Raw genomic sequence first — 22,963 nt, forward strand, 5'->3', positions numbered from 1 at the left:
CTGCAAAATAATTTCAGCCCAACAATTAGGTGAGCCCGGTTAGGCAAATTACCCTACATAAACTCCTAGGGCTTACTTCCAACCGAGAAAAAGGCACTTGATTGGAAGAGAAATACTTCAGACTTGCAATCGATAACCCACAACTGTTTCGGAGTGACATAGTGCGGTTTCCCTCAGCCAATTTCCCCCAGCAATTTCCAAACAATATATCAGAATAGTTGCCTTTTCGCCAGCACCCCCGCCATTTGCGGTTGCCAGCACGTGCCACAAACATTTCCCTTTCGTGATCCGCCGCCTCTGATAAATGTTTGCGTTTTACAAAACTGTAATCAGCCAAGGTCATGGATTGATGCCACGCACAGTGGGTATTACCGGTGACACCAGGACATCATGGCAACCGTTTACAAACAGCAGTCACGGCAATAAACGGAAATAAATAATATAAATCAGCTAAATAAATTATGAGTTGAGTGTGTCTTTGTGATAACAGTCTGAGTTTGAGTTTAAGACCATAAATAAATTCACCATATATGTGAGCCATTAATTTGTCACCGAAATATGACAGCCACAAATAGATCACATCACAGGTGGGGGAGAAAGATTCAGGTTTTCAGGAGCTCATCAAAAGCTGATTAAGTGAAATGTGAATGGGAAAAGTTTCCTGAAGCTCTCATACATGTTCATATACTTATTGGACATTGTCAGGCTTAAATGACTGTCCAGGGTGAAGTTATCTAAGAGGCATTTAAGTCTAATGAGTCCCAGGGGTATAGCTTAGGCTAGGCTTTTTGGATGAGTTAAGTACAGGAAATGCTGGAATATGGCTTAAAGGAATTATCCATGTTCAGCTTCTCAGCTTCTCCTTTGCTCCTGTATCTACAATTTTAATTTATTTAGTGTACAGGTTTCTTTGAAACCTCCTCGTATTACCTTCACTGATCGCCCACTTAAACTCCACTTAGAGTCAGAGGTAACCGGAAATCTTAATAAATGAAATTTCTTCTGACTCAAACGAAAAGAGAAATCCGAGTAACTGTTTGCCTTCTGGTGTCCAGAGAAGTCCTGATGTCCTTCGCTGTTTGCTCTTTTGCTTATTTATTTAAGTTCCGGCTCGACTGAGCTCGGTGCTTATGTTGCTCTAAGGCCAAGACACACACAGCTGGGCCAAGTTTTTCTCAATTTTTCTCCGCTTTTTGCCGGGCTCTCGTCTCCTGCATAACTCATTCGTTTTAATATTCTCCAGGCATTGTTCGTTCGCCCTCCGGTTACCCGGTTTTGTACCCAAGGCTTTATTCTTATTTTTGCGAGCGTACAACTGGGCCACCTGAGTATATACCGGAGTAAAATTCAAATAAAATTGCAGCAACCTGATGGCTGACAACCAGCAATTTAATTAAAATAATAAATTGCACGTAATTTGCTACAGGCGATGCTCGTGGAGGAGAAAGTATGAGCTTTGGGCTGGCATTACGTGATTATAAATCGAAATAAATTAAACCGAGTGACAAGGATCCTTCTTTTTTTCAGCAAATATTTCTAGACTTTGTAGAGCGTATAAACAAAACCATTTGATTAAAAGACAACTCAATTCCAGCTGAGAAAACTCACAGAGAAGCAAAGTCTGAAATTGCATTAATTAGAGGGGGGAGGAAATATTGTGAAAAACCTCGCCGCAGGACAAGCGACAATTGTCAGCAGGAAAAGATGGAGAACAGGAAACGGAAGGGGAGAGTAAAGCGAACGAGACGTTAGCTAATGAATTTTAATTACGTAAATAACTTACTCGGTCAGGAGGAGCCTTGGAATGGAGCAGAAGACCGACCGGTCTTGAGCTTGACAAATTTAATCATATTTTTCCTGCCGGAAACGGAAATGATTCCGGGTTATGGCTTGGCAAATGCCAAATTATGAATGAATTAAGTACGAAGATGGCTTCTCCACGTGCGGAGCCTGTTCCTGGCACCGTGTGTAATTGGGTGCGTGCTGCGTTTAGTGTCAGGCACTTTATACACGCGTTGCGTGTAGACACAGGTGCGAACTCAGGTGAGTTCTTCGCTTTACCCCCTCCCTCTTGTGGGTATTCAATTTAAGTGCTCGGAACAGGGCCAAAAACAACAGAAAAAAAGTGTATTTCTGCTGCGGCTGTCAGGTTTAATGAGCCGCATGCAAAATTTATTTAATAACCTTGCCACACATAATTCACTGCATTTTATAGTCGCACTAAAACAGGGGCCATTATGTGCTATATAAATTTACATTTTCCCCTGTTTTTAGTTACCAATTTTAATTTATTTATGATGTTTTATGACAAAAACTAAAACAAAGCACAGATTTTAATTAGAAATTTAAACAAAAGCTGGTCTGGTCTGAAATTCCCTAGATGCAAATTTATTTAAACGATTTAAATAATTCCAAAGCAAATCCCAGAGGCTCCTAGGAAATGTGAACAGCTGGCAGATTAATAAATCCAATTCAGCGTTAAATTTGCATTTTTTTTTTCCTCCTTTCACTCGAGTAAAAAACAAATAAACATTTTACGATTTTGTGGGAATTTATTAAAAAAAAAAAGCAGCTTTCATGAAATATATATGAGATTTTTTTTGTTGTTACCAGAGGAGCCGGAGAAGCGGAAGGCCCAAAAGCCACAGAGGAGAAGTAAATGTGTTTTTATTTTTTATTTGATGTGGAAACAAAACCATTTCAAAGTCGAATAATCCTTGAAGCATATGGCCTAAACTAGAGAGCCAGAGAGGTTTCAATGCCAGCTTTTAGTTCAGATCAAGATATAGGGGAGATGGATGGATGTTCGATGATTTAATAGCCGGGCGGCACTGGGCAGCTATTAAAAGCATAGAACTCGCCACTTGATAGCAACAACCTTGCCGGGACTTATCGGCCCAGCTAGCTAACCCACTGCCACCCACTACCACCCACTAGGAGCAACCTTGTGCCAAGCACAAACAACTATTTTTTAGCAACGGTTTCGGTTTCGCTTTCGGTTTCGGTCTGGGTCTGCCTTATTGATAGTGTTTGGCTGGCATACCGAAAGCCTTACGTGTCAATTTATTATAACTTATTCAAGGCCGATGGTTGCTTTTTTAATACATATATTTTCTGTTTGCTTCTTTGTCGGTATCTGCGTGAAAAATGCCATAAAAAATGAATGCTGACCCGGGCAGGAAGGGGAGGTAACTGGGGGCCCACAAAATGGGGAACAGGAACATGCTCAATATATTTCTGTTTATTGCACATAGCCTTCCTGGGCTTCCTTCCTTCCTTTCTGCGCGAAACTTGCGCTTCAAGTTTATTAGCAGGCCAGGACTTCGTCCTGTGCCTCGTCCTTTCCGCTTCCCTTCTCCCTTTTCTTATCCTTTGAGCCGCGCTCAACTCTGGCATAGAGCCAAAAATTCCGAAAATTCGCTCAGCTCGATTCAAAATCGATTGAGTAGCCCCGGCGGGCGGATTTTTACCCAAGGGAGGAGATTGGTTTGTGGAATGGGATCCCAGTGCATGACAACCCCTTTGAAGTTAATTGCCTGAAAGCTGCAGCTGAAGTTTTTAAGAACTGTCGATGATGTGCCAAAGCAAAAGTTTCTTCGACACTGGAGCTCACAACACATGATAGCTCTTGGGTCATGATAAAACTCATTTATATCGATTTATACTGCTGATGGAGGGGATTGGAAAGAGATAAGCTGGAAAGGTTTCTCCTCTTTCAAGGAGGAAAAGTTATAAAACTGGTAAGAGTTGGAGAGAGGAGTGGCTTTTCAAAGTTTATTATTATTCACATAAGGTGATGATGGCTTGATTGTTGAGTTATTTTCCATCTACCGATTATGCCACACTTAATATGAAATCATTAAGACTTACTTATAGAACTTTGCCTCAAATTTGCACGTATTTTTTCTCCACTTTTAATTACAGCAAAAGCCGCAACAAAAATCCAAGCCGTCTTTCGAGGCCACAAAGTGAGAGAAACCATGAAAAAATCGGAAACCAAAACTGCGACCAACAATGGCAGCGCCGCCGGAGCAGCTCCATCGGCATCCGCCGCCGCCGAGGCAGCCGCCGCAGAGCCAACCAAAGCCGAACTCGAGGCTGAATTCGATCCGAACGACAAGGGTAAGTCTAAAGGATAAAGGACCTTTAAAAGGTGCGCTAGCCAGGGTCCGTGATCTAATCAAGGCAGGAGGAGAGTTACACTCACAGAAAGATGTTTAGAAAAACAGAAATAGCTCAAGGAAATATACTAAAGAGTCTAGCCAATACCCAAGTTATTTAGCTATTTGATAATATTATTCCTATATATTTTTCCCTGTGTACAAAAGGTGTTGCACACGCAAGACAATGACAAGAACAAGGCAAAACTTTCCATGCTCAAATCGTTTTTGAAGTTTTGCACACTGCCACTGATCCTTGCTCGAGTCCTGCGGATTCCCTTGCACACATTGTTGTCGAATCAGCGGGTTTTGCACAACTTCGACTCTGAACTCAAGCTGAAATTACAAACCGCCACACCGAGCGGAATGCAAACTTTCCTTGTTACGCAATGTATATTCAGCTGCGTGGCAACAAAAATATTTGTCACAGGGAAACTTTGCCCTGAGTCTTAATGATGGAGGCAAACCCTATTGGCGGAAGTGTGAAGGGTTTCTCTGGTGGTGTCACCATTGCCATTGGTTATTTAATCGCCAACAGCCTGACGCTGTCGTATAAATAATGAAAATCTTGAAGCCATCGTGGCTTAACCCTATTAAGACGCTCCAAGCGCTGACAGTTTTTAGCTATAATTTGCCCAGGGCAAGGACAGGGAGAGAGAGAATCCTTACTTGTAGCCATCCCCGGCTCATTAAAAAGTCAGAGGCTGTCATCGGGGCGTATACGCAACCGCATTAGGGATTCTCTGTCAGAGCTCACGTGTGCGTAGTCATCGTCTACGGCACTACTTTTCCATCTGCACTCCTCGTTCCGGACCCACTTGGCTTAATTATGGTTCTCCTCCTTCCTATACTGCCTTTCATACATACATTTGTGCCACGGCTAATTAGACTCGCCTGAGAACTCAAAGGACGCTGGAGAGCACGTCTAGGATCTGTGTCTGCCTTCGTTGTGACCGAGCACATACTCAATTAGAGGCGTTGCAGGAAACCTAAGGTCCTAAAGTATGCTTTTGGTGTATTGAGGGTGTTGAATTTATTTTATTACAGAAACCTCTTTAATAAACTTCGTTTAAAATTGATTATTTTATAACAAACCCCTCGGATTGCATAAAACAAATCGTTATTTGACCAACATCGAAACATGAACCGATTCGATTCATTCAAAACAAAAGTCGTTAGAACTTCATCATTATTCACAGTTATCGCTAGCAGGCGGCCTGTTCCTGGCTAATGGTGTTGGCCTAGTTGTAAACTCACAACACACAGCACATATTGTAAAATTGCAGAAAAAGAAAAACAATGCTCGAATGGAGAGAAAAACCGAAGCCACACACAATATGTGTGTATGTATGGTCGAGTGAAGGCAATTTCTGAGCCCAAAAACTGCTGCGATTTAGCCCATTTCGTATGCAAATGAGAGCAAACACACAGCACAAAAGGACACTAACTGTGCATGGGGAAATCGAAAGCCATTTAAGGATATTTTCTTGTACATGTGTACATGCACATGCAGTTTGCAGTTTGCATTTGGCTTCATGGCCACCTTTTTGGCCAAACGAACCGGAATCAGAGATGCACAGAGAGAATCACCTACGCATTTTGGCCTAATGCCTTTTGACCTCTACCAACTTTGTTTGTGTCTGCGGCCTGGCCTCCGATCTGTAGCTGTATCGGTTTGCATAATCATACCGAGCTTTTCCCCTCCCCCACAAACACTAATTATGGTTTATGGCGCGGCATGGACCAGGATCCTACCCAAAGGACTGTGGTAATTGAACTGCATCCGGCTGGTTTGTCTGGCCTCAATTTGTTGGCGAATTCCATTTGATTATGATGAATTATGAATGCACATTAGGCTGTGGGTTTGTTTAATTTGTTTGCGAATTCGATACATGTGGGTGAGAGCTTATTATAAAACCTAATTGGATTAGGGAAAATATTGGTTCTTAAGATAGATTTAAATCTTCTGTCTATCCTTGTAGATAACCTTCCTCTAGAAATTTAAAGAAATAGTCTAAAAAATCAATGTTTTCTTGTTGAACTTACACTAAAGTTGTATTTACATTTCCACTAAAGACTAATCCCAGTCATAAATAAGGACTTACACGACCCACAAACATCTTGAGCGTATCACCAAAAGGCCACCAGAATTTATGACAGATTTTTGTAGGACCCGTTCGTGTTGTCCCCCTCGGCCGAATCCCTATCTCTCTCTCTCTGGGTAACAACTACATACAGGAACTGCGATAAAACAGCGTCGCAGCGTGCCCTGCTAATTGGATTTTCGGTTTTAAGCAAGCTTGTAATTCCATTTACACCGCCATGGGGAGACCCACAAAAAACCAACAAGAGCGTACGACCATGTCAGACCAAGCCATTTAAGTATATTGTTAAGTGTGCTTCCCCTCCCAGGCTCGGATGTAGCAAGAACAAAAAGGCGGATCCAGAAAACATGCGACACACAAAATAAGAACAAAAAAATACAAAAGGAGGTACAACAACATTGACATGAAACACGCAATAAGCAAAGGCAAAAGCTAAAACAAATGTTCAGCCGCTGAATTGGCGATTTTTTACCTCGTCTTTACACACACACACTTACTGTGTGTATCTACTATATAAAAGATATATTTACTGGGACCCCGGCAAAGTGGGCTAAAAGTAGACAAGAAAATAATGTTGGAAGCAACCTGGTCCCCTAATTTATATTGCCCACTGGCCACAATGTCCATGTGGGTTTCACCTGTCACCGTGTCACAGGACGAGCAGGAGGAGGAGGAGTGGGAAGGTCAGGTATTTATTTAGCTGCTGTTAAACGTTTAGCCCCGGCACCGACGGCTTCTTAAATATTTCAACAATGTTGGCACCTTTTTCCAGAAATTCCTTAACTCCAAGTCCAAGTCCTCCTCCTTCACCTGTCAACGTGTTTATTGAGGCTCCTGGAAAATTCACTCGGTTAATATTTAATTGCCAAGCTTGAATGCCGATTTGCTTGGCTTCATTTGAACACCTTGCCCCGGGCTTAATTTTAACAATTTATGTGTACAAACACAGGTCACAAAATTAATAGATGAATATTTTACAAATTCAAAAGTGTGTGCCATTAATTTCAATTTCAATCCGTTGAATAATTAAACCACTGCCTTAATCCAGTTAATTACGGCCCGGGATTAACTTAAAATCGAGCAAAGTTTTAATGAGTTTGAACGCAGGAACACAAGCCGTAATCAGCTTTTGTGCAGAGGATTAATATTAATTAAAGTTTTGTTTGAATTTCTAGCCAACCGATGGCCCCATCTGTTTTGAAACAAGCTCTAACCTGGGCCAATATAAATTAAACAGGTTTATTTAGAGTTTGTTTTGCGAACGTCACAAACAAATTTGCACAAAACCTACAAGCAGAGAGAAACCGAAACCAATAAGTACGGCCACTGTTTGTCCTTGCAGCAGATTTATTTGCTCCAATAACAAGCCCCGAAATGGAAATGGTAATGGAGAAACCCAAACAGAGAGAGAGTCAGGGAAACCCGGGAAAACCCAAAGTAGGCAAAAACTGCAGAAAAAACCACAAGACTTTGTTCTGACGGAAATTGAAAAATGGGCTTAGTCCTTATGGCCATGCCAAGAAGCAAAAGTAGATGTTGGACCCACGACGCAATCTTGGCAACCGCAAAAGCTTGCTTTCTCCCCTCTCCCCTTTTGCTTTTGGCTTAAAAGTCCCATTTAGCGAACTTATTATCATGCTTCATTTGTCACAATTTGTCTTTATTTCAAAAGCAGACCGGAAAACATTCTCCCGGCGAGCAGGTAAACAAGAACAGTCGTTAGTTCGGCCAAGTGACATCCCGGGCGGCCATTTTGTGCGCCGATTTAAATCAAAATGGAGTCGCCACGGGCAGACGCCATTGCGTTGCATGCTGATGATGATGGCAGTCTTCCGTGAAATTCTGGTTTGGGTAATTAAAATGTATATTTACGACAGCCACTTAACATCGTAATTATGACAGCTGGCCGGCAGCTTTCAGCAGACTATCTCTGAGGAAAGAAATATGATGGAATGCGTAATAAATAAGCAAGTTTTTTGCAGGAGATTTGCGAGAGATTGAAAGCGATAAGTACATTCATTTGCAGATATCTTTTAAGGCAGGCCTGTGAGCATTTCCTTTGTGCATTATCTTTTATATTTTAATATTAAGTTCAAGAATTTTTGGGTATTTAAAATATTATTTCCCGATAAATTCTTATTCTAATCTTTTTCAGAATTAAAAAGTCAAAAAGCCTTCTTAATAAAGCTGTCCATTCAGATTTATCTGTGGTCTAATCACATATATAAAATATTAAATGATTTATAGTTAGATTCATAATTTTCTTTCTCTGCATAGCATCTGTTATTCCGCTTCAAAACAAAAACACCTTATTTTTGCCACCTTTTTTTTTGCTCATTATGTGCGTGTCGGGGACAATCCTTGTTTATTTTGTTTATTATTTCTGACACAATTACTAAGCACACGTCACAGATTTGTGCACTCTCGCTAATGGAACCCTCACACACACACCACGTACACACACTCGCCGTGTTTCATAGCCAAGCATTGTTTTTATTTTCCCCTCTGTTTTAATATAAATTTGCATTGTTATGGAGAATGTGGGTCAAGAGCACTGACACACACACCTGAGAAGGAGGAGGATACAGATACACGTGTGCTTTTGCACCTTTTTTGTTGTGTGTGTTATATGTGTGGTTTTTGTTGTAGTTTTCGCCACTCAATATATGCAATAAAATTGCAAGCGAAGGACAGGTGAAAAAGTGCAGATGATGTGGCGTATGATTGAGTTTATTTCGAGACCCAAAGGATGCTGCTTGCGAACATAAAACGAAATTAAATAAGATGAAATCGCAAAGGTACAGGGGGGAAAACTGGATGCAAATTAGGCAAAGACCTGGCAGCGTGTTAGTCAGTCAATCAGTGCGACGTGACCGATTGCCCTGAAGCTCCTCCTCTGCACATGCAAATCCCGGCAGGGCGAGAGGTGTCCCATCCCAGGAAGTGGGCGGTGCATGTGCAAGGCCCACCAAAGGCAGTGACATTTTGCCAGCAAGCAAAAGCAAACTCAATTTGTATGCCTTGCCATCAGGAGGACAGAGCAGGCAGAGATAGCAGGATGGAGGAGGAGCCAGGAGAGGAGCCAGGAGGGAAGCCAGGAGCGGAGCCAGGAGCGGAGCAAGCAACATGCATGTGGCCTGTGCTGACAAGTTTTCCGACACTGTAGCTTAGATTTTGGACTTATACGAGGTCCTGTGACAGGACACGCAGCGTACGTGATCGGCTTTTAACATGTGTTGCATGGCCAGCGACATGAACCAAGTCTAAAGCTCAAAAAAACCAGTATGCAGAGTGAACAAAAAATAAGAATTAAACTAAGTAATACAGAAATTTAAATAGAAGCTAGTCCTGGTAGCTTATTGCTATAAGGAAAATATATTATTTATTTTAATTTTTTCCATATATGTTGGACTTAAAAATCCCTCCTTTTCAGTGCACTTTTTGTCAGCTTTCCAAACAAAAAACTGACAGCAAAAAAAAAGGGTCTTCTCTCTAACTAAGAGGAAATGCCTGGCACAAAAAAGTTTTGAAAGAAATAGACACAAATTCTATTTGCGGAATGCCCGAGAGATGCTTGATTACTGACCAGGCAGCCGCAGCAGCTCAGCAGGGCTTAGCCGGGGCTAACTAGTTGCTCCTTGGACACGGACACGGACACGGACATGGTCAGGACCTTCGGACCAACGCAAATGTCACAGTCACAGTCGTTGGTCTATTTGCACGTCTTGCAGATATTTTTAAATATTTTATAAATAAACATAAATGCAAAGGCAGCGGCAGCTGAATGGCACGTGCCACTTGCCCGGATCACGTTGCGTATACGCCGTGTGTGCGTAATTTGATAAAATAGCACATGCCTTAGGACCACTTCCGGTCCGTTCCTGGAGCCCCTCTGCCAAATGCTTATCTTGGCCTAATGCCAATTACGTTTAGCGAATTAACGCAGAACCCAAAACCAACTTGGCCCCTAGGCCAATGCCAGAGATTTCGCTGGGGAAATTGGCCAAGTTAAATATATGCAATTTTTTTGTAGCAAAATCTCTACGAAGCGTTGTGGAAATGTAATCACCAGAGAGGAGAAGAGATTCTTCCAGAATTTGCATAAATGCACAAAAGCAATGAGAAAAGATGACGGAAATGGTAAGCAGAGTCAGCTAAAGGAAACACGGTTTATCCCAAGTCCCCTGTACCAGCTCTGCATATATTTCGTAATTTAAATGTTGTTCCTTGGGCGTACACGTACATTCTTCGCATTTTTACACAATTACGGGCTAATTAGAAAGAAGAGAGAGTGGAAACACGGACGGAACACAAGGTGGCACGTAGTTAACAACGAGCACGCGCCACCACATGCATCCTGGCCAGCTGCGAGTGCTTCAAATGGAGCTTAATTTCGTGGTCAAGCTTCAACCAACCAACCATCCATCCATCCAGGCTCACCATCAACTCACATCCGTATCAGCATCCGGATTCGCAGCTGGCAGGGGATTAAATATGCAGAAAATATGCGTTCCGCTGCGCCCACGCTGCGTATACGTAATGGGATTAGCAGGAAGACGTGGTCGTCCTGTCGGGGGAGGAGGGGAACAGAGCGGAAATGGCGAATACTAAGCAGTTTGAAGAGCATTGTGGGAATAATTCGTTCCGTGATTTCGATTATATTCCCTTATTTACAAGCTTCCTGGGAGTCGTGACTAAATTATTGCTGGTCAGCTCGGGGAATTTAATGCTGATTCAAGGGAAAAGCAATAAATAAAACACGAATGCTCTAGCCTCGCATAAAATCTTAATTTAATACTGATTGAGGTAGAAAACTATGGCAATAAATAAAAACAAATGTTAAATGTTCTAGCCAGAAGGCAAGGACTAAGAACTAATTGAAAAAAAAAAGTTTACAGCAAATGCTGGCAATTGTTTGAGTATCATCTAAACTTTCAATTGGCCCAAAAACACCAGACGAGTTTCCTTCTATATATATATATATATTATATGTAGTTATATAGTTTTTCCTCTCTTTTTTTTGGGGCGTTGGCCAAGTGGCCACTTAAGAGTAACTACATAGAACACTAATTTAAGCCTTTTTCCCCTTCCCTTTCCTTTTTCCTTCTCCAGAGCTGTGCCATGCCGCATTGAAGATTCAGTCGACATTCCGTGGCCACTTGGCACGCAAACTGGTGAACAAGGATGCGCCCGAGGACGAGGACATCCAGGAGATCACCAAGAAAGTGGCCGAGGAGCTGGACATTGATTTAACCGATCCCGAGCTTAACAAGGCGGCCACCAAAATCCAGGCCTCCTTCCGCGGCCACAAGACACGCCGGGAAGCCCAGCCGGAATAAGGAGAACACTCAAACCGGTTGAATTTTGTTGGTCACGGCTGGAGCAGCGCAGTCACAGATGAAGCTTAATTAAATGCGTAATAAATAAATAAATACAAAAATAAAAAAAAAATAAAAGAGCAAAAAATTTGGTAAATTGTAAATGTGTAAAAGGCCGATCGCGATGAGGGCACACAGTTGTAAACTTTTAAGTGAATGTGTTTTAACCTAAATGGCAAAACCGAAACCAAAATGATTCTCATAACAATTATATTAAATGTAATTTAACGAAAGTCGAGGGCAAAGTTAAGTATGATTTGCAAAGCTTTAATAAATTTAACATTTAACAAATATAATGATTCGACATACGGAGTTATTCTATCGACTTGATTGATTAAACGTCAATTTTCGTTAATTAAAACCCAAATTCAACTTAACTTTTGCTTTTGGACTTTACCAATTAATCCCAAGACAGTAACTAAAACTAAACTAAAGTTACATTTTCAATGACAAACTTAATGTTACAAAAAGATAAATAAAAGGCACGATGTTCCATAAAATTTATTGTAGGAAACAAAAAAACCAAACAAAGACAAAAAATGCAAGGAAAATGCTGAACAATTTTTGGGAGATCATTTTTCCACTTTGTCTGGCCAATGCCAAAAGTAAACAATTAAAGAAGTAATAATAAATTAAACAAAAAGAAAAGGAAGAAAAATGTTAATTGTACCTACATGCGTATGAACATGAAGTAAAAACCAAAGAAACTCAATGTTGTTTCAGATTAAGGCAAATTAGGGGTACCCAAGCAACGTGAAGCAGCTTCGAGAACGTCAACTCAACAATTTTTCAGCCCTCGGGGCTATCTATATAGTAAACTGATGAATGAATAAATGAACTTGATGAAAACTAATCTGGTGGCACAATTTTTGTTTTTCTACCAAGTGTATTACATATTTGTCTACTCAATAATTGATCCTCAGCAAGGAAACTGAAATACACACACATATATATATATATATATATACAAATACCTATACAAAATGAAAAATGACAAAAGACATTAGAGCGAGTTGAATTGGAAAATATTTTTCTTCGGCCACGGCTGGGAAAACTGTTACCACTAAAGAAATATTTAAAATTCAAATCAATTAACTACAAAAATGAATAACAAGCTAAACGAAGATAATTGAAATTATATTAGAGATCAAAGTCAAATTCAAATAAATTGCATATAATTATTACATTTAAAGAGCTAACTGGATAAAACCAATTATGTGTGGGTAAGCGAGTGGAAAAATGAGAAAAACAACAAAACATTAAAGCAAAACCATATACAAGCCGAACAAGAAGAAACCAAAACAAAGAATGTCCCAACTAAATTTTAATTGAGTAATAAAAATAAATACAATAAAAATGCAAAAGTCTTTTTATTTGTATATCAAATGGGGTTATTGCAATTTAGATGTAGATTTAATTAACTAAACTATGATAAGCTAGCAGAAGAGCTATTAAAGTCAAGAAATTTAAAATCTTGCGACCTTTAAACAAGTATTATAGAAAATACTTGTCTATAAGATATGTTTCTAAACATGATACAATTAAACAATTATTTAGAAGTTGAGGAACTACCTTTTATAATAGTATCATGTCTTTAAGCAACGTTATTTTAGCTTTCCTATTTTCTAGTTCACTTTGTTCTTCATTTTATATTATTTAATTTAGTGACATACCTTAGTCTTAATAATTCAAGCCCTATCCCATCATCATTATCATTTCGTGGCCAGTTTGGTATTAGTTCTTAACCATTTGCGAACCACTCAGCAGTGCACAGGGCCAACATTTAACGATTTTTTTGTTACTACCTCCAAAGAGAGTGAGCTCGAGCTGGCTTCCTGCGGCGCTCCTGCCACCGTTGCTGTCAGTCGCCAAGGACATTTGCACATTTTAAAGGATGGCGGCGGTGATGTGATGGTGGTTGTGGTCCAAAAATACTCGAATCACAGCAGAATATCTCAACAGAACGTGGGAGTGTGTGCGGGTTCCACCGAAGTTGTTGTGTGTGCATTTTACTTGATGGGTCAGAGACCACTCACTTCAGGTGGTTAACGGAGCACGGTTCTGGTGGTTCTGGACCCACTGTGCGACGACGACGACGACGACTGCTGACATGAACTTCAGTGACAGTTTTAGCACGAGAAATTTTCATGACAATGACGATGACTGCGATGGCGTTGATGTGGCTCTGACTCTGACAATACTTGACCTAGATGGGCCTCTGTAAATTTTGCAGTGGAGGTAAGTCCTCGGCACTTGAGACGTCAGCCGAGGACCAGTGGAGGGACTTTCAGCGCATTATCCTCTGCGGCAGGACCAAGAACAGTCAAAGGCAACAAATATTTAAGTTTTCGCCAGCATACTCAAGTCCCAAAGGGCGATATGCGAGGCGGAAAATTCTCGGTAAAATTCCACACAAATCCGCGGAGAGTGCATCATCAAAGTTGGACAAGTGTAGGTGTGACTTCCAAATTGAACTTGCCACCAAAAAGACCGAAACCGAGGAAGAGAGAGGGAGATACCGGCTGAAATTTGCATACCATTGCATGGTGCATGTCAATTGGGAGTCCCAATCCTGGGGCTTCTGTGCCCGCGGTGGCTCTAAAGTGCTCTGGAGCATTCAGTTAACTGCTTTTTCGCTTTTTTCCCCCGCTTTTATTTTATTTCTCTTGCTCGCTATTTATTTTTCTCTTTTTTTTCTGTTTTTCCTGGGTTGCTTCACGGCTCACAAATATTTCACTCGCTGAATTTATGCGTGTTGAAAGAGCGAAGCCATGCGGCTTGGTGGCGGTGCAACATGGCGTATGCGCAATTTATGAGGCTTTCAAAACAAAGCGTTGTGTAAGTGAACAGTAACGGAGTAACGTGAAGGGGAAAAGGAAACAAATGTACATAATCTCGGACTAATGGTAGTTGTGATGGTTAAATTTATTGTCCTATCTCCTTCCGGTGCCTGTCAATCTCTGTGGCAGCCTTTGGCAGCTCATTGGCTCATAAAATGTTCATGTCACCGAAGGATGGTGAACTGTGGATTCCTCTTTTCAGCTTTCCCAATGCCGCTGCACATTTATCGCACATTTGCAGTGGCGCCGCACACATCAACTTTCAATTTCGGAAAAACCCCTCTCCGAGCGTGGGTGACACCACCCAGCAAATCCGTGCCAAATAAGCAACAGCTTCCGAACACCCATCCACCGGATGCCACACGTCCACCCGATCCAGCTCCTGCAGCTGCACTGCATCTGCTTTGGCTTTTCACACCTTTTGTGTGGACTCCAACCGCAAAATTTTGCCAGAGCCACGCCGAGTCGAATCCTGGCCCACTCCGAGTCCTTTCGACATTGGTAACGGTTACTGTTATGGCCGCACAGTTACCATGAATTCCAGTGTGTGCAAATGGCTTTGGTTTTATGCAGATGCACTGCATCCTTATCGTTTCCGCTGCTCCGCTTAATTTATTTATTTCGCAAACTCGGAAATTGTTTAAAAGTTCAGCAATGAATTCTTTGAAGAATGAAGAGGATAAGTCAGTTTTTTAGGGATAAGTATTCTGAAGTTTAGAAGAAAATAAAATGATTATAAGTTGACTTAATAAATGTTGTCGATCATATTTTTTCTGTTGTAGCTTCTTCAATTAACCAATCTGCACAGCGTTTTACTATTGGAATATATATTTGACCTTTGGGACATAAAATGGGTTTCTTTCCCAGCTTTACACAGGCCTTCCCCCATGATACAAGACCCCTTTCACATATTCCATTTTTTTGGATGCCAGTTATGATTTGGCCAAAAATGGCACATTGGTTCTCTTCAGCTAGCCAGCGCTGTCCAGCTTTAAGGTATAAGTATATTTTAAAATAATATAAAACACTGAATTATTTCTTCAAGTATTATATAAATTACCTGGACATTTATGTTGCTCTTTTGACTGTCCCCAGGTGAGCACAATAAAAAGAAAGTAAACAAGAACTCGATGCATCTGGAGACGTATATACATTAGTGGGAATTGAAATCAATATTTAATCCAAAAATATAGCATTAGCTATGGTAATAAGAGCATATCCGTATCTGATTACCTATGAAAATCTAAATATATTTACTTTGAAAGAAAAGCTTTTTGCTGCCTTAGTAGTAGATATATCTTCAACAAAATAAGACGTGTCAATTGTGGATTTTTCCCACCTTAAATTATATGTAATTTTATTTAATTAAAGGCTGGAATTGGTCACCTACAGGGAGGCCTTCATTTTGCATGGTCAATCATCCATCCACCTGTCTGTAATTACTTTCACCCAAACCAGCACCAGTGGGATGGGAGGTCGGGAAATTTAATTTACCGCTCTATTATCCAATTTGCACACGACAGACGGAAATTCACAGATAATAATAATAAAAACTAAAGCGGGGCAGCGTACACACAGAAAACAACAAAAAATCGATAAACATTCGAGAACACGTAGCGCCGTTTGCGGATGTTTTGACAGGGAATCTTGATTATATTTTGTTGCAATGTTCTCGCTGGAATTTATTTATTTTTGTGCTGCCTGACTGCATAAATGTAATAAAAACTGGTGTTCTTTTCAATGAACATTGAATGGTCAGCAAACATTTTGCTTTCAAATAGATGTGTATATTTTTCGTCGGGCTAAAAATAAAGTGCCATCAATGATTAATGAAAATTCCTCTGGGAAATATACATAACCGGAAATCCTTTTTAAACGTCAATATTTGAGGCACATCATGAACTTTGTAAAAGTTTTGATTGAGGCACAAATTGATGTCCACTTCGGTGTATATATAAACTTAGGAACCGTAAAGAGAAGAAGGGTTATCCTTCAAAGAATTCTCGACTCTATTGTCCTGAATTATCGTTTTGTTTTCTGCAAAAGGAAAATCGGAAAACCCAACTCAAACCCACTGAATGCCATTTAATTTTTCACATTTTTTTTTGCTGTTGCTGCTGCCTCCTCTGAGAGCGAGTCCTTTGTTGCTGTAAATGTTATAAATTATGTTTATACTCTGTGGGTTTTGCCAGGCTAAGCCTAAAAATTAGGTGTCATTATATTTAATAGTCTGGACTCACCTTTTTTTTATAGTTATTAATGCTGTCGACATTAATGGACTTTCGGGTTCATTAAGTCCGATAGGATTGCGGCTCATTGTCTGACTATGGTTGGGAGTAATATTTAATACACAGCTCTGAAAATCATAAGCAATGCTATCGTCCCTCGCTAGAGTTCTTCCCAACTTGTGACCCCCACTCACCATTTATTGATTAGCCAAGGTCTCGGCCCTTCGAGGCTTCGATTGTCACACACCTGCCGGCCTGCTCCGCTCCAGTGGGAGATGGCTGGGAAAGAAATGACAAATGATTGCGGCACCACACCTGTGGCCATGGAAAAGGGAAGCAATCTAAGGTATTCCTATACGTATAGATTGTGTGTTGGCCACAAACACGTTATCGGCCCCAGGCACACATGGCCATGATTGCTTTTACAGGTGAAGTCTGGCTTCAAGAGGATTTTAGTACATAAAAAATAAACATATATAAAATATGTACAATCTTTAAATGGCTTGTTTACCTTGCTATATATTTATACCCTTGCAGGGTAATATAATTTTAGTCAAAAGTTTTGGTGAATTTTATAGCGAAATTTACGACTATATAAGGTATATATATTCCTGTTCAGCATGATCAGCCGAGTAAATTTAGCCATGGCCGTCCTTTTCCACGAGTTTTTGGCGCTCAGTTTTGAAGCTCAGCTATGAAGCTGAATGCAGCTGCATTCCCTCCCGCTCCCACTCACTCTCACTCTCTCGCTCCAGCCATACCGCCTTCGCTATCCGAATGCATCTGCATTCCCTCCCGCTCCCACTCACTCTCACTCTCTCGCTCTAGCCATACCGCCTTTGCTACATTGCCTCCCGCTCACTCTCCCTCTCTCGCTCTTGCCGTACCGCCTACGCTCTATCTCTCTCGCTCTCACTTTCTCTGTTCTCTTTGCTCGCTGACTATAAATACAGCCACAGATGCGGCTCTGGCCTCAGTCGGTCCGCGGCCTCCCCGCTGTTAACATCTAAAGTGATAGTGCAGTGATAATAATTAGTGATTAGTGATTAGTGATTAGTGATTAGTGATTCGACCCCAAATATATGACGTGGCCCATGGAATACATCTGGACAACCAAGAAGATGCCTTCGATGATCCCATACTTAATTGAAGTCACCAAGAATACATCACTACACTGGAAGGAATTAAGCAATGACGAAAAAGGAAAACAGGTAAGTCTTAACCATGATAATTATATTATGTATGTATTTGCTATATGAGGAATAAGGCTTTGATCTAGAGTTAGTTATGCCAATTAACTTCCCTAATTACCATGGACCCTCCTACTTAATGTTAATCTAAAGTGATACAGCAATTTGTGTTGATGATATCTGAAAACGTAAACTTAAACTTAATAACCTTAATTAATTTTTGTTTCAAAACTAACTTCAATAGTTTCAAAGTAACTTTTGCTACATTATTATCTATACCCTTGCAGGGTATTGTAATTTCACTCAGAAGCTTGCAACTCGATGAAGGAATCATTTCCGACCCTATAAATCATATATATTCTTGATCAGCACGAACAACCGAACCGATCTAGCCAAGTCCGGTAGAAAAATAAATTTTTTGAAATTTTTTCAACATTTTTGTCTTTAAATTGTTAAAATTGTGAGGAAAAAATTTACAAAAAATTTACTTTTTTAAATTTTAAAACTGAATATGTAGATTTGATAACCTTATAAAAACTAGCGCAGAAAAGTTATCCGAATTAAAATTAATGGATTTTTGGGCAAGTTATGAAACTTGAAACACGTTGATTTACACAAAAAAATTAGCAAATAAAAATATAGATTTATTTATTTATTTAACTGAATTTTTCAATTAAATTTGTAGAAAGTTCATAAAATGTTTACTTGTTTTAATATCACAGTATTGGTATTCTAGTCAACAAAGAAAAGTTTTCCAAATTGAGATTAATACATCTTTGATTTAGTTATGATCGATTTCACATTCAAACAAATGATCCCATGGTTACCTGCAAGCTGCACTTCGGCTTCTTAAAGTTAGTATCCCTTCTTGTTTCTATTTTAAATTATTAATATTGTAATTGGCTTTCTTTTAATTTCTTTACTTAATTTGTTGGGTGCTGTGGCATAACTCATTAAATATTTATTATCATTGCTTCACAATTTTCATTAAATGTTCTTTTAAAAAGTGGAAAAACTTGATATTTTCTGAATATCACTTGTAGTAGCGAAAACGGAAATTATTGATGTTTAATCTCTGCTATAACAAATAATCATTTTGATATATAGACTACCAATAGGCCTCTCCTATTGTGTTTCTTGAAATGGCCTAGTTTATAAGTTGAAGGCGCCCCAATATATACAAGGACTAAACTCTTTTTCATAAATACCCAACTGAGAAGTAGAACAGTTACCAAAACAACGCCTTCGGGAGTCCAGTTTAAAATTTCAACAAAAACTCTTTCGTCAACGGGGCGTATGCGTGATATGCGCCAGGCCAAAAACTTTACCCACACACACACTCGAAAGAAAGTTAGCCACATGAAGTTATATTGTTGAAAAATGCAGAAAATGTAAAGTCTTTAAAATAACATCAATTGCGGAAAAACAGATTCAACCACTCTCCGAAATTGAGGGTCGAAATGTATCCACGATTCCACTCCAGCGTAAGTTTCAAGAGTCTGGCATAGGTGCGAAGGCAAAGCGAGATCATGTTGGCCATAATGAGGAACTTGAAGAGCAGGGCAATGATCAGTTGGGTGTAGATATCGGGGCTGGTGCCACGTGGGTGCCTCATGAACATTTGGTTCATCAACACATAGGTGGAGAATATCCAGCAGCCCAGGAAGGCCCCGATGTATGGGGTGCAGACGCAGATTTTATCCAGACGCGGCTTGCGTCCGATCTGCGCAAGATCTTGGGATCCCACAAGCTTGCAGCCGCTGGCAACATAGATGCTATTCATTACTCCCACTATCATGCCAAAAATCAAGCATTCGCCAGCCGGCACCTTATACAGTGCGTCATAGTACGTTAACTTATCCGGCAGACGCGTATCCCAAAAGAATCCTTTATCGCAGCGCTCTTGAACTACGACGACAATGGAGGATGCGTGCATCAATACCCAGAGGTGCAGAGCGTTGCAGAAGCAGCGTATCCCCGACATCACTGGTCGGGAGTAACGGGAATTCACATACTGTCCAGGCATTTTTATTTGAATGTTTGTACCAAAGAAAAAAAAAACACTGAATTTATTACAAGTCGCCAGTCAGTTAAGGGAACACCAACTAACTGAAATAAGAGTTGATACAGTTGACAGGTAAATCAGGGATATGCGTACCTTATATACATATTCATAATTTTCAAGCCAGACTTTTTGCATTTGTAAGTGCCTGTACCTTTAAAGGCTTTTCATATCTAACTCGGCAGAGAGCGCGTAATCCTTGGAAAATTCGTATACAAACACCTTGGCAGCGCGAAAACAACTTAAATGCCGCTTAATGGGCCACAACGAGGCTCGGCAAAAGTCAATTCAATTTGCATAATTTCCATATTAATAGCTTTGGACGGGACCCACAAAAGAAGAAGCGCCAAACTCAACCGATGGAAGTGTCACTCTTTCTCTGTTTGCCGCCTCTTGTTTCCCCCCGCCCCTCGCTGTCTGTCTGTGTATCCTTCTGGCTTTCGCAGGACCTCCCTGGCCCTGGTCGCTGTTTATGACAGTTGTGATTGAGGCCATCATTGACATTGTTAGTATCTGCTCGGCTGCTCTCCAGCTCGCTGCAAATGGCCAGTTGGCGGCACAATCAGAATCACAATCACAATCGCCGGAGCTGTGACCTATACTAATGGAAAAATGCCTGCCATTGTGGCGAATGAGGAATTAGTTGCCACACAGAGAATAAATAGGTAGTTAAAGGAGGTACAAAGTAGGTTGAAGTAGGTTTTATTTAAACTAGGGGTTTAGTCTTTATTAAAAAGGGTGGGTTTAAGTTTAAGGAGGAAGATTTCTTCTACGTTTTTCAAGTAGAACTATCCTATGTCTAGATGCAAACCCTCCTTTACTTCCTATTGTAGAAATCCTAAGATATCCTGGTATATTTCAAGAACTTTTCCACAGATTCAAGAGAGTTTTCTAATGTCTCGGATTCTGTTCCTCTCTTAGTATATAAATCCTTAAAATCACATCACATTTCCTGCCTGTGCACAGATATGTCTCAGCTAAAAATCCCCTTAATATCCAGCTGTGTCTTTGGCTCGCAGGATAACTTGTGTGGGCCGCCTCTAATAAGTTGACAAATTGGCATGCAAATCATAGATCATGGTTCACAAAGATAGCTCAGCTTAGACATACAAAAACCATCTCTGGGAACTATGTACTTGACACATCGTTGCTGAAACTCATCCAGAGGAAGCTGCATCTGGAGCCAGAGGTGCTGACACACACACACTCTCCCACTCTCACCTACTGGGTGACAAACATGTCTTATCAACATTTATGGCACTTTTATGAGCCGCTCTCGCACACTCACGTGCCGGTTAAACTTTGTCGTGATGGCTGCGAAAAGCATTGGAGTGCAAAATGGAGCAATAATCCTGGCCCAGTTTGCAGAAGGATGCAGGAACAGAGAGGTGAAGGAGAGAATCACCCACCTGCATAACAAATAGCTGCAATTGTCGCCGGACTTGCCGGAGTGCGGGTCACTCGTTAATCTTTCCCACACCGTCAGTTTACGGTCAGCGTTGGCCCTTCATTTCAGATGTTTAATTTGCCGGGCATTAAATTATTGAGTCCCTATATCGATATCCACCCTTGGTCCGATTTATACCGCCCACGCCCAGTCACATCATCATCAGAAAAAGCAGGAGCAGAAGCAGCAGGACCACTGGCACCACGATTACCAACGATGATGGTGCACAGCTGAGTTCAGTTGGGAATAAAGAAGGCTATGGGAACACGGCAGACACATATATCAAGGCCATAGCAAACAAAAAACGTTAATACATTTTCACAAACAGGGTGTCCTTGAAGGAACCCATGAACTAAATAAGTTGTTTAATGTTTTAAGGTAGGTTTAAATCTATTTATATAAGATAGCTTTATCCAGAATCTATATATATTTAAAAATTAAGTGAATAACCCTGTTTAAATGCCAACTTCAATTGGCCAACTATCATTTCTCATGCCGGCTACCGCTGCAGAACTTTTAAATATTTGATACAGCAAATAATTTGATTGCAAATCGACATTGAACAGCTATTTTGTATTCTGTTTAAAGCAGTATAGTTAAAGGTCGATGGATATTCCCCTTGCCGTTAAGCCTAATGAACTGGATATTGCCTGTATACACGACGTCGACGAAGAGTCTCTTTTAATTTCCTCTGTGGACTGGACATCGTCCTACGGGCATTTATGGCTTTCATCTGGTAATCAATGTAATAATTGCCAAGTGCTTTGATTACGCTGCTCTGCCGTTGCATTTTCGTACGACAGGGGAACCGTTGCTTTAATTATGTGGAGCCTTCGTTCACTAATGAGTCCTGGAGATGGGTCTTAATTAGTTGGTCGGTTGCTAAGTGGGAACTCTCTCTCTCTCTTCCTCTTGGGCGCAGGCAATCGGCCAGGTTAAATGAGGCTAAAGCGAAAGCTAAAGGTTAACGGATACGAAACGATGGTCATTAAGCCAGGTCCAGGTTGCTGGTGGCTGGAGAGGGAGCATATCTTACTGCTTTATCAAGCCAACATCAATATATATAAATATATTGTGATTATTCACGAAATTCGATATATATATTCTTAGGGCAATAGGAATCACATTTTTCAGTAGAGATAGCATAGATTTTGATCCCTGTCATTTCAGATTAATTAAAACGTATCATCTGTCTACCTGATTTACAAACAAAATGTATTTTTCTGTTATTCTCCAAAGTCCTATTACGCCAAGCAGATTCATCTCACGGCGAATCGTATGCAAATCTAACTGAGGTCCTATTGCATAACTTGTCACAAATTCGTCGGCAATCTGAACAAATGCCGCCTGCTTATGCTAATGTCTTTCTCATTACCCGAGGCGAGACTCAGACAGATAACCGCAGTCACAAACGCCACATCACCTTAACCGAAACGGAAACCGAAACTCAAAGTCCGGAGGAGGAGGCGTCGCGAATCTGACGCAATGCATGACAAAAGGTCAGATGTCAGGCGGGAAATATGCTAAATATGCATATGCCCATCAAGGGATAA

At 40.6% G+C, this 22,963-nt stretch overlaps 3 protein-coding genes and 1 long non-coding RNA gene across 5 annotated transcripts in view; 2 read left to right on the forward strand and 2 right to left on the reverse strand.

Annotated features, from left to right (window-relative positions):
- The window catches only part of LOC110177681 (U6 small nuclear RNA (adenine-(43)-N(6))-methyltransferase), a 40,045-nt gene extending 36,043 nt beyond the window's left edge, over positions 1-4,002 (forward strand). Inside the window, exon 5 of the mRNA XM_020944502.2 lies at positions 3,925-4,002. The gene's annotated coding sequence lies outside the window, so the exon portion shown is untranslated. The remainder of the gene's footprint in view (positions 1-3,924) is intronic.
- Positions 1-13,000, forward strand: part of igl (IQ calmodulin-binding domain containing protein igloo) — a 38,158-nt gene extending 25,158 nt beyond the window's left edge. For both annotated transcript variants that reach the window (XM_086827051.1, XM_020944503.2), the window contains exons 2-3: positions 3,925-4,122; positions 11,378-13,000. In XM_086827051.1, the coding sequence (XP_086683177.1) occupies positions 3,925-4,122; positions 11,378-11,604 (425 nt within the window). In that variant the 3' untranslated portion in view covers positions 11,605-13,000. The remainder of the gene's footprint in view (positions 1-3,924; positions 4,123-11,377) is intronic.
- A 2,216-nt stretch (positions 13,001-15,216) lies between these two features.
- On the reverse strand, positions 15,217-15,820 carry LOC110177788 (uncharacterized). Its single transcript, XR_015270414.1, has 2 exons — positions 15,544-15,820; positions 15,217-15,472 (listed from the first exon to the last, which is right to left on the reverse strand). It is a non-coding gene; the product is annotated as an uncharacterized LOC110177788 (long non-coding RNA).
- Positions 15,821-19,252: 3,432 nt separating this feature from the next.
- On the reverse strand, positions 19,253-20,037 carry LOC110177806 (uncharacterized). Its single transcript, XM_020944695.2, has one exon. It carries the CDS (start codon positions 19,925-19,927, stop codon positions 19,313-19,315), a length of 615 nt encoding a protein of 204 aa, XP_020800354.2. The 5' UTR covers positions 19,928-20,037; the 3' UTR covers positions 19,253-19,312.
- Positions 20,038-22,963: the final 2,926 nt, after the last annotated feature.

Source organism: Drosophila serrata, unplaced genomic scaffold (assembly GCF_035046125.1).
Source record: "Drosophila serrata isolate PLE 108 unplaced genomic scaffold, ASM3504612v1 contig_165, whole genome shotgun sequence".
Lineage (NCBI taxonomy): Eukaryota > Metazoa > Arthropoda > Insecta > Diptera > Drosophilidae > Drosophila > Drosophila serrata.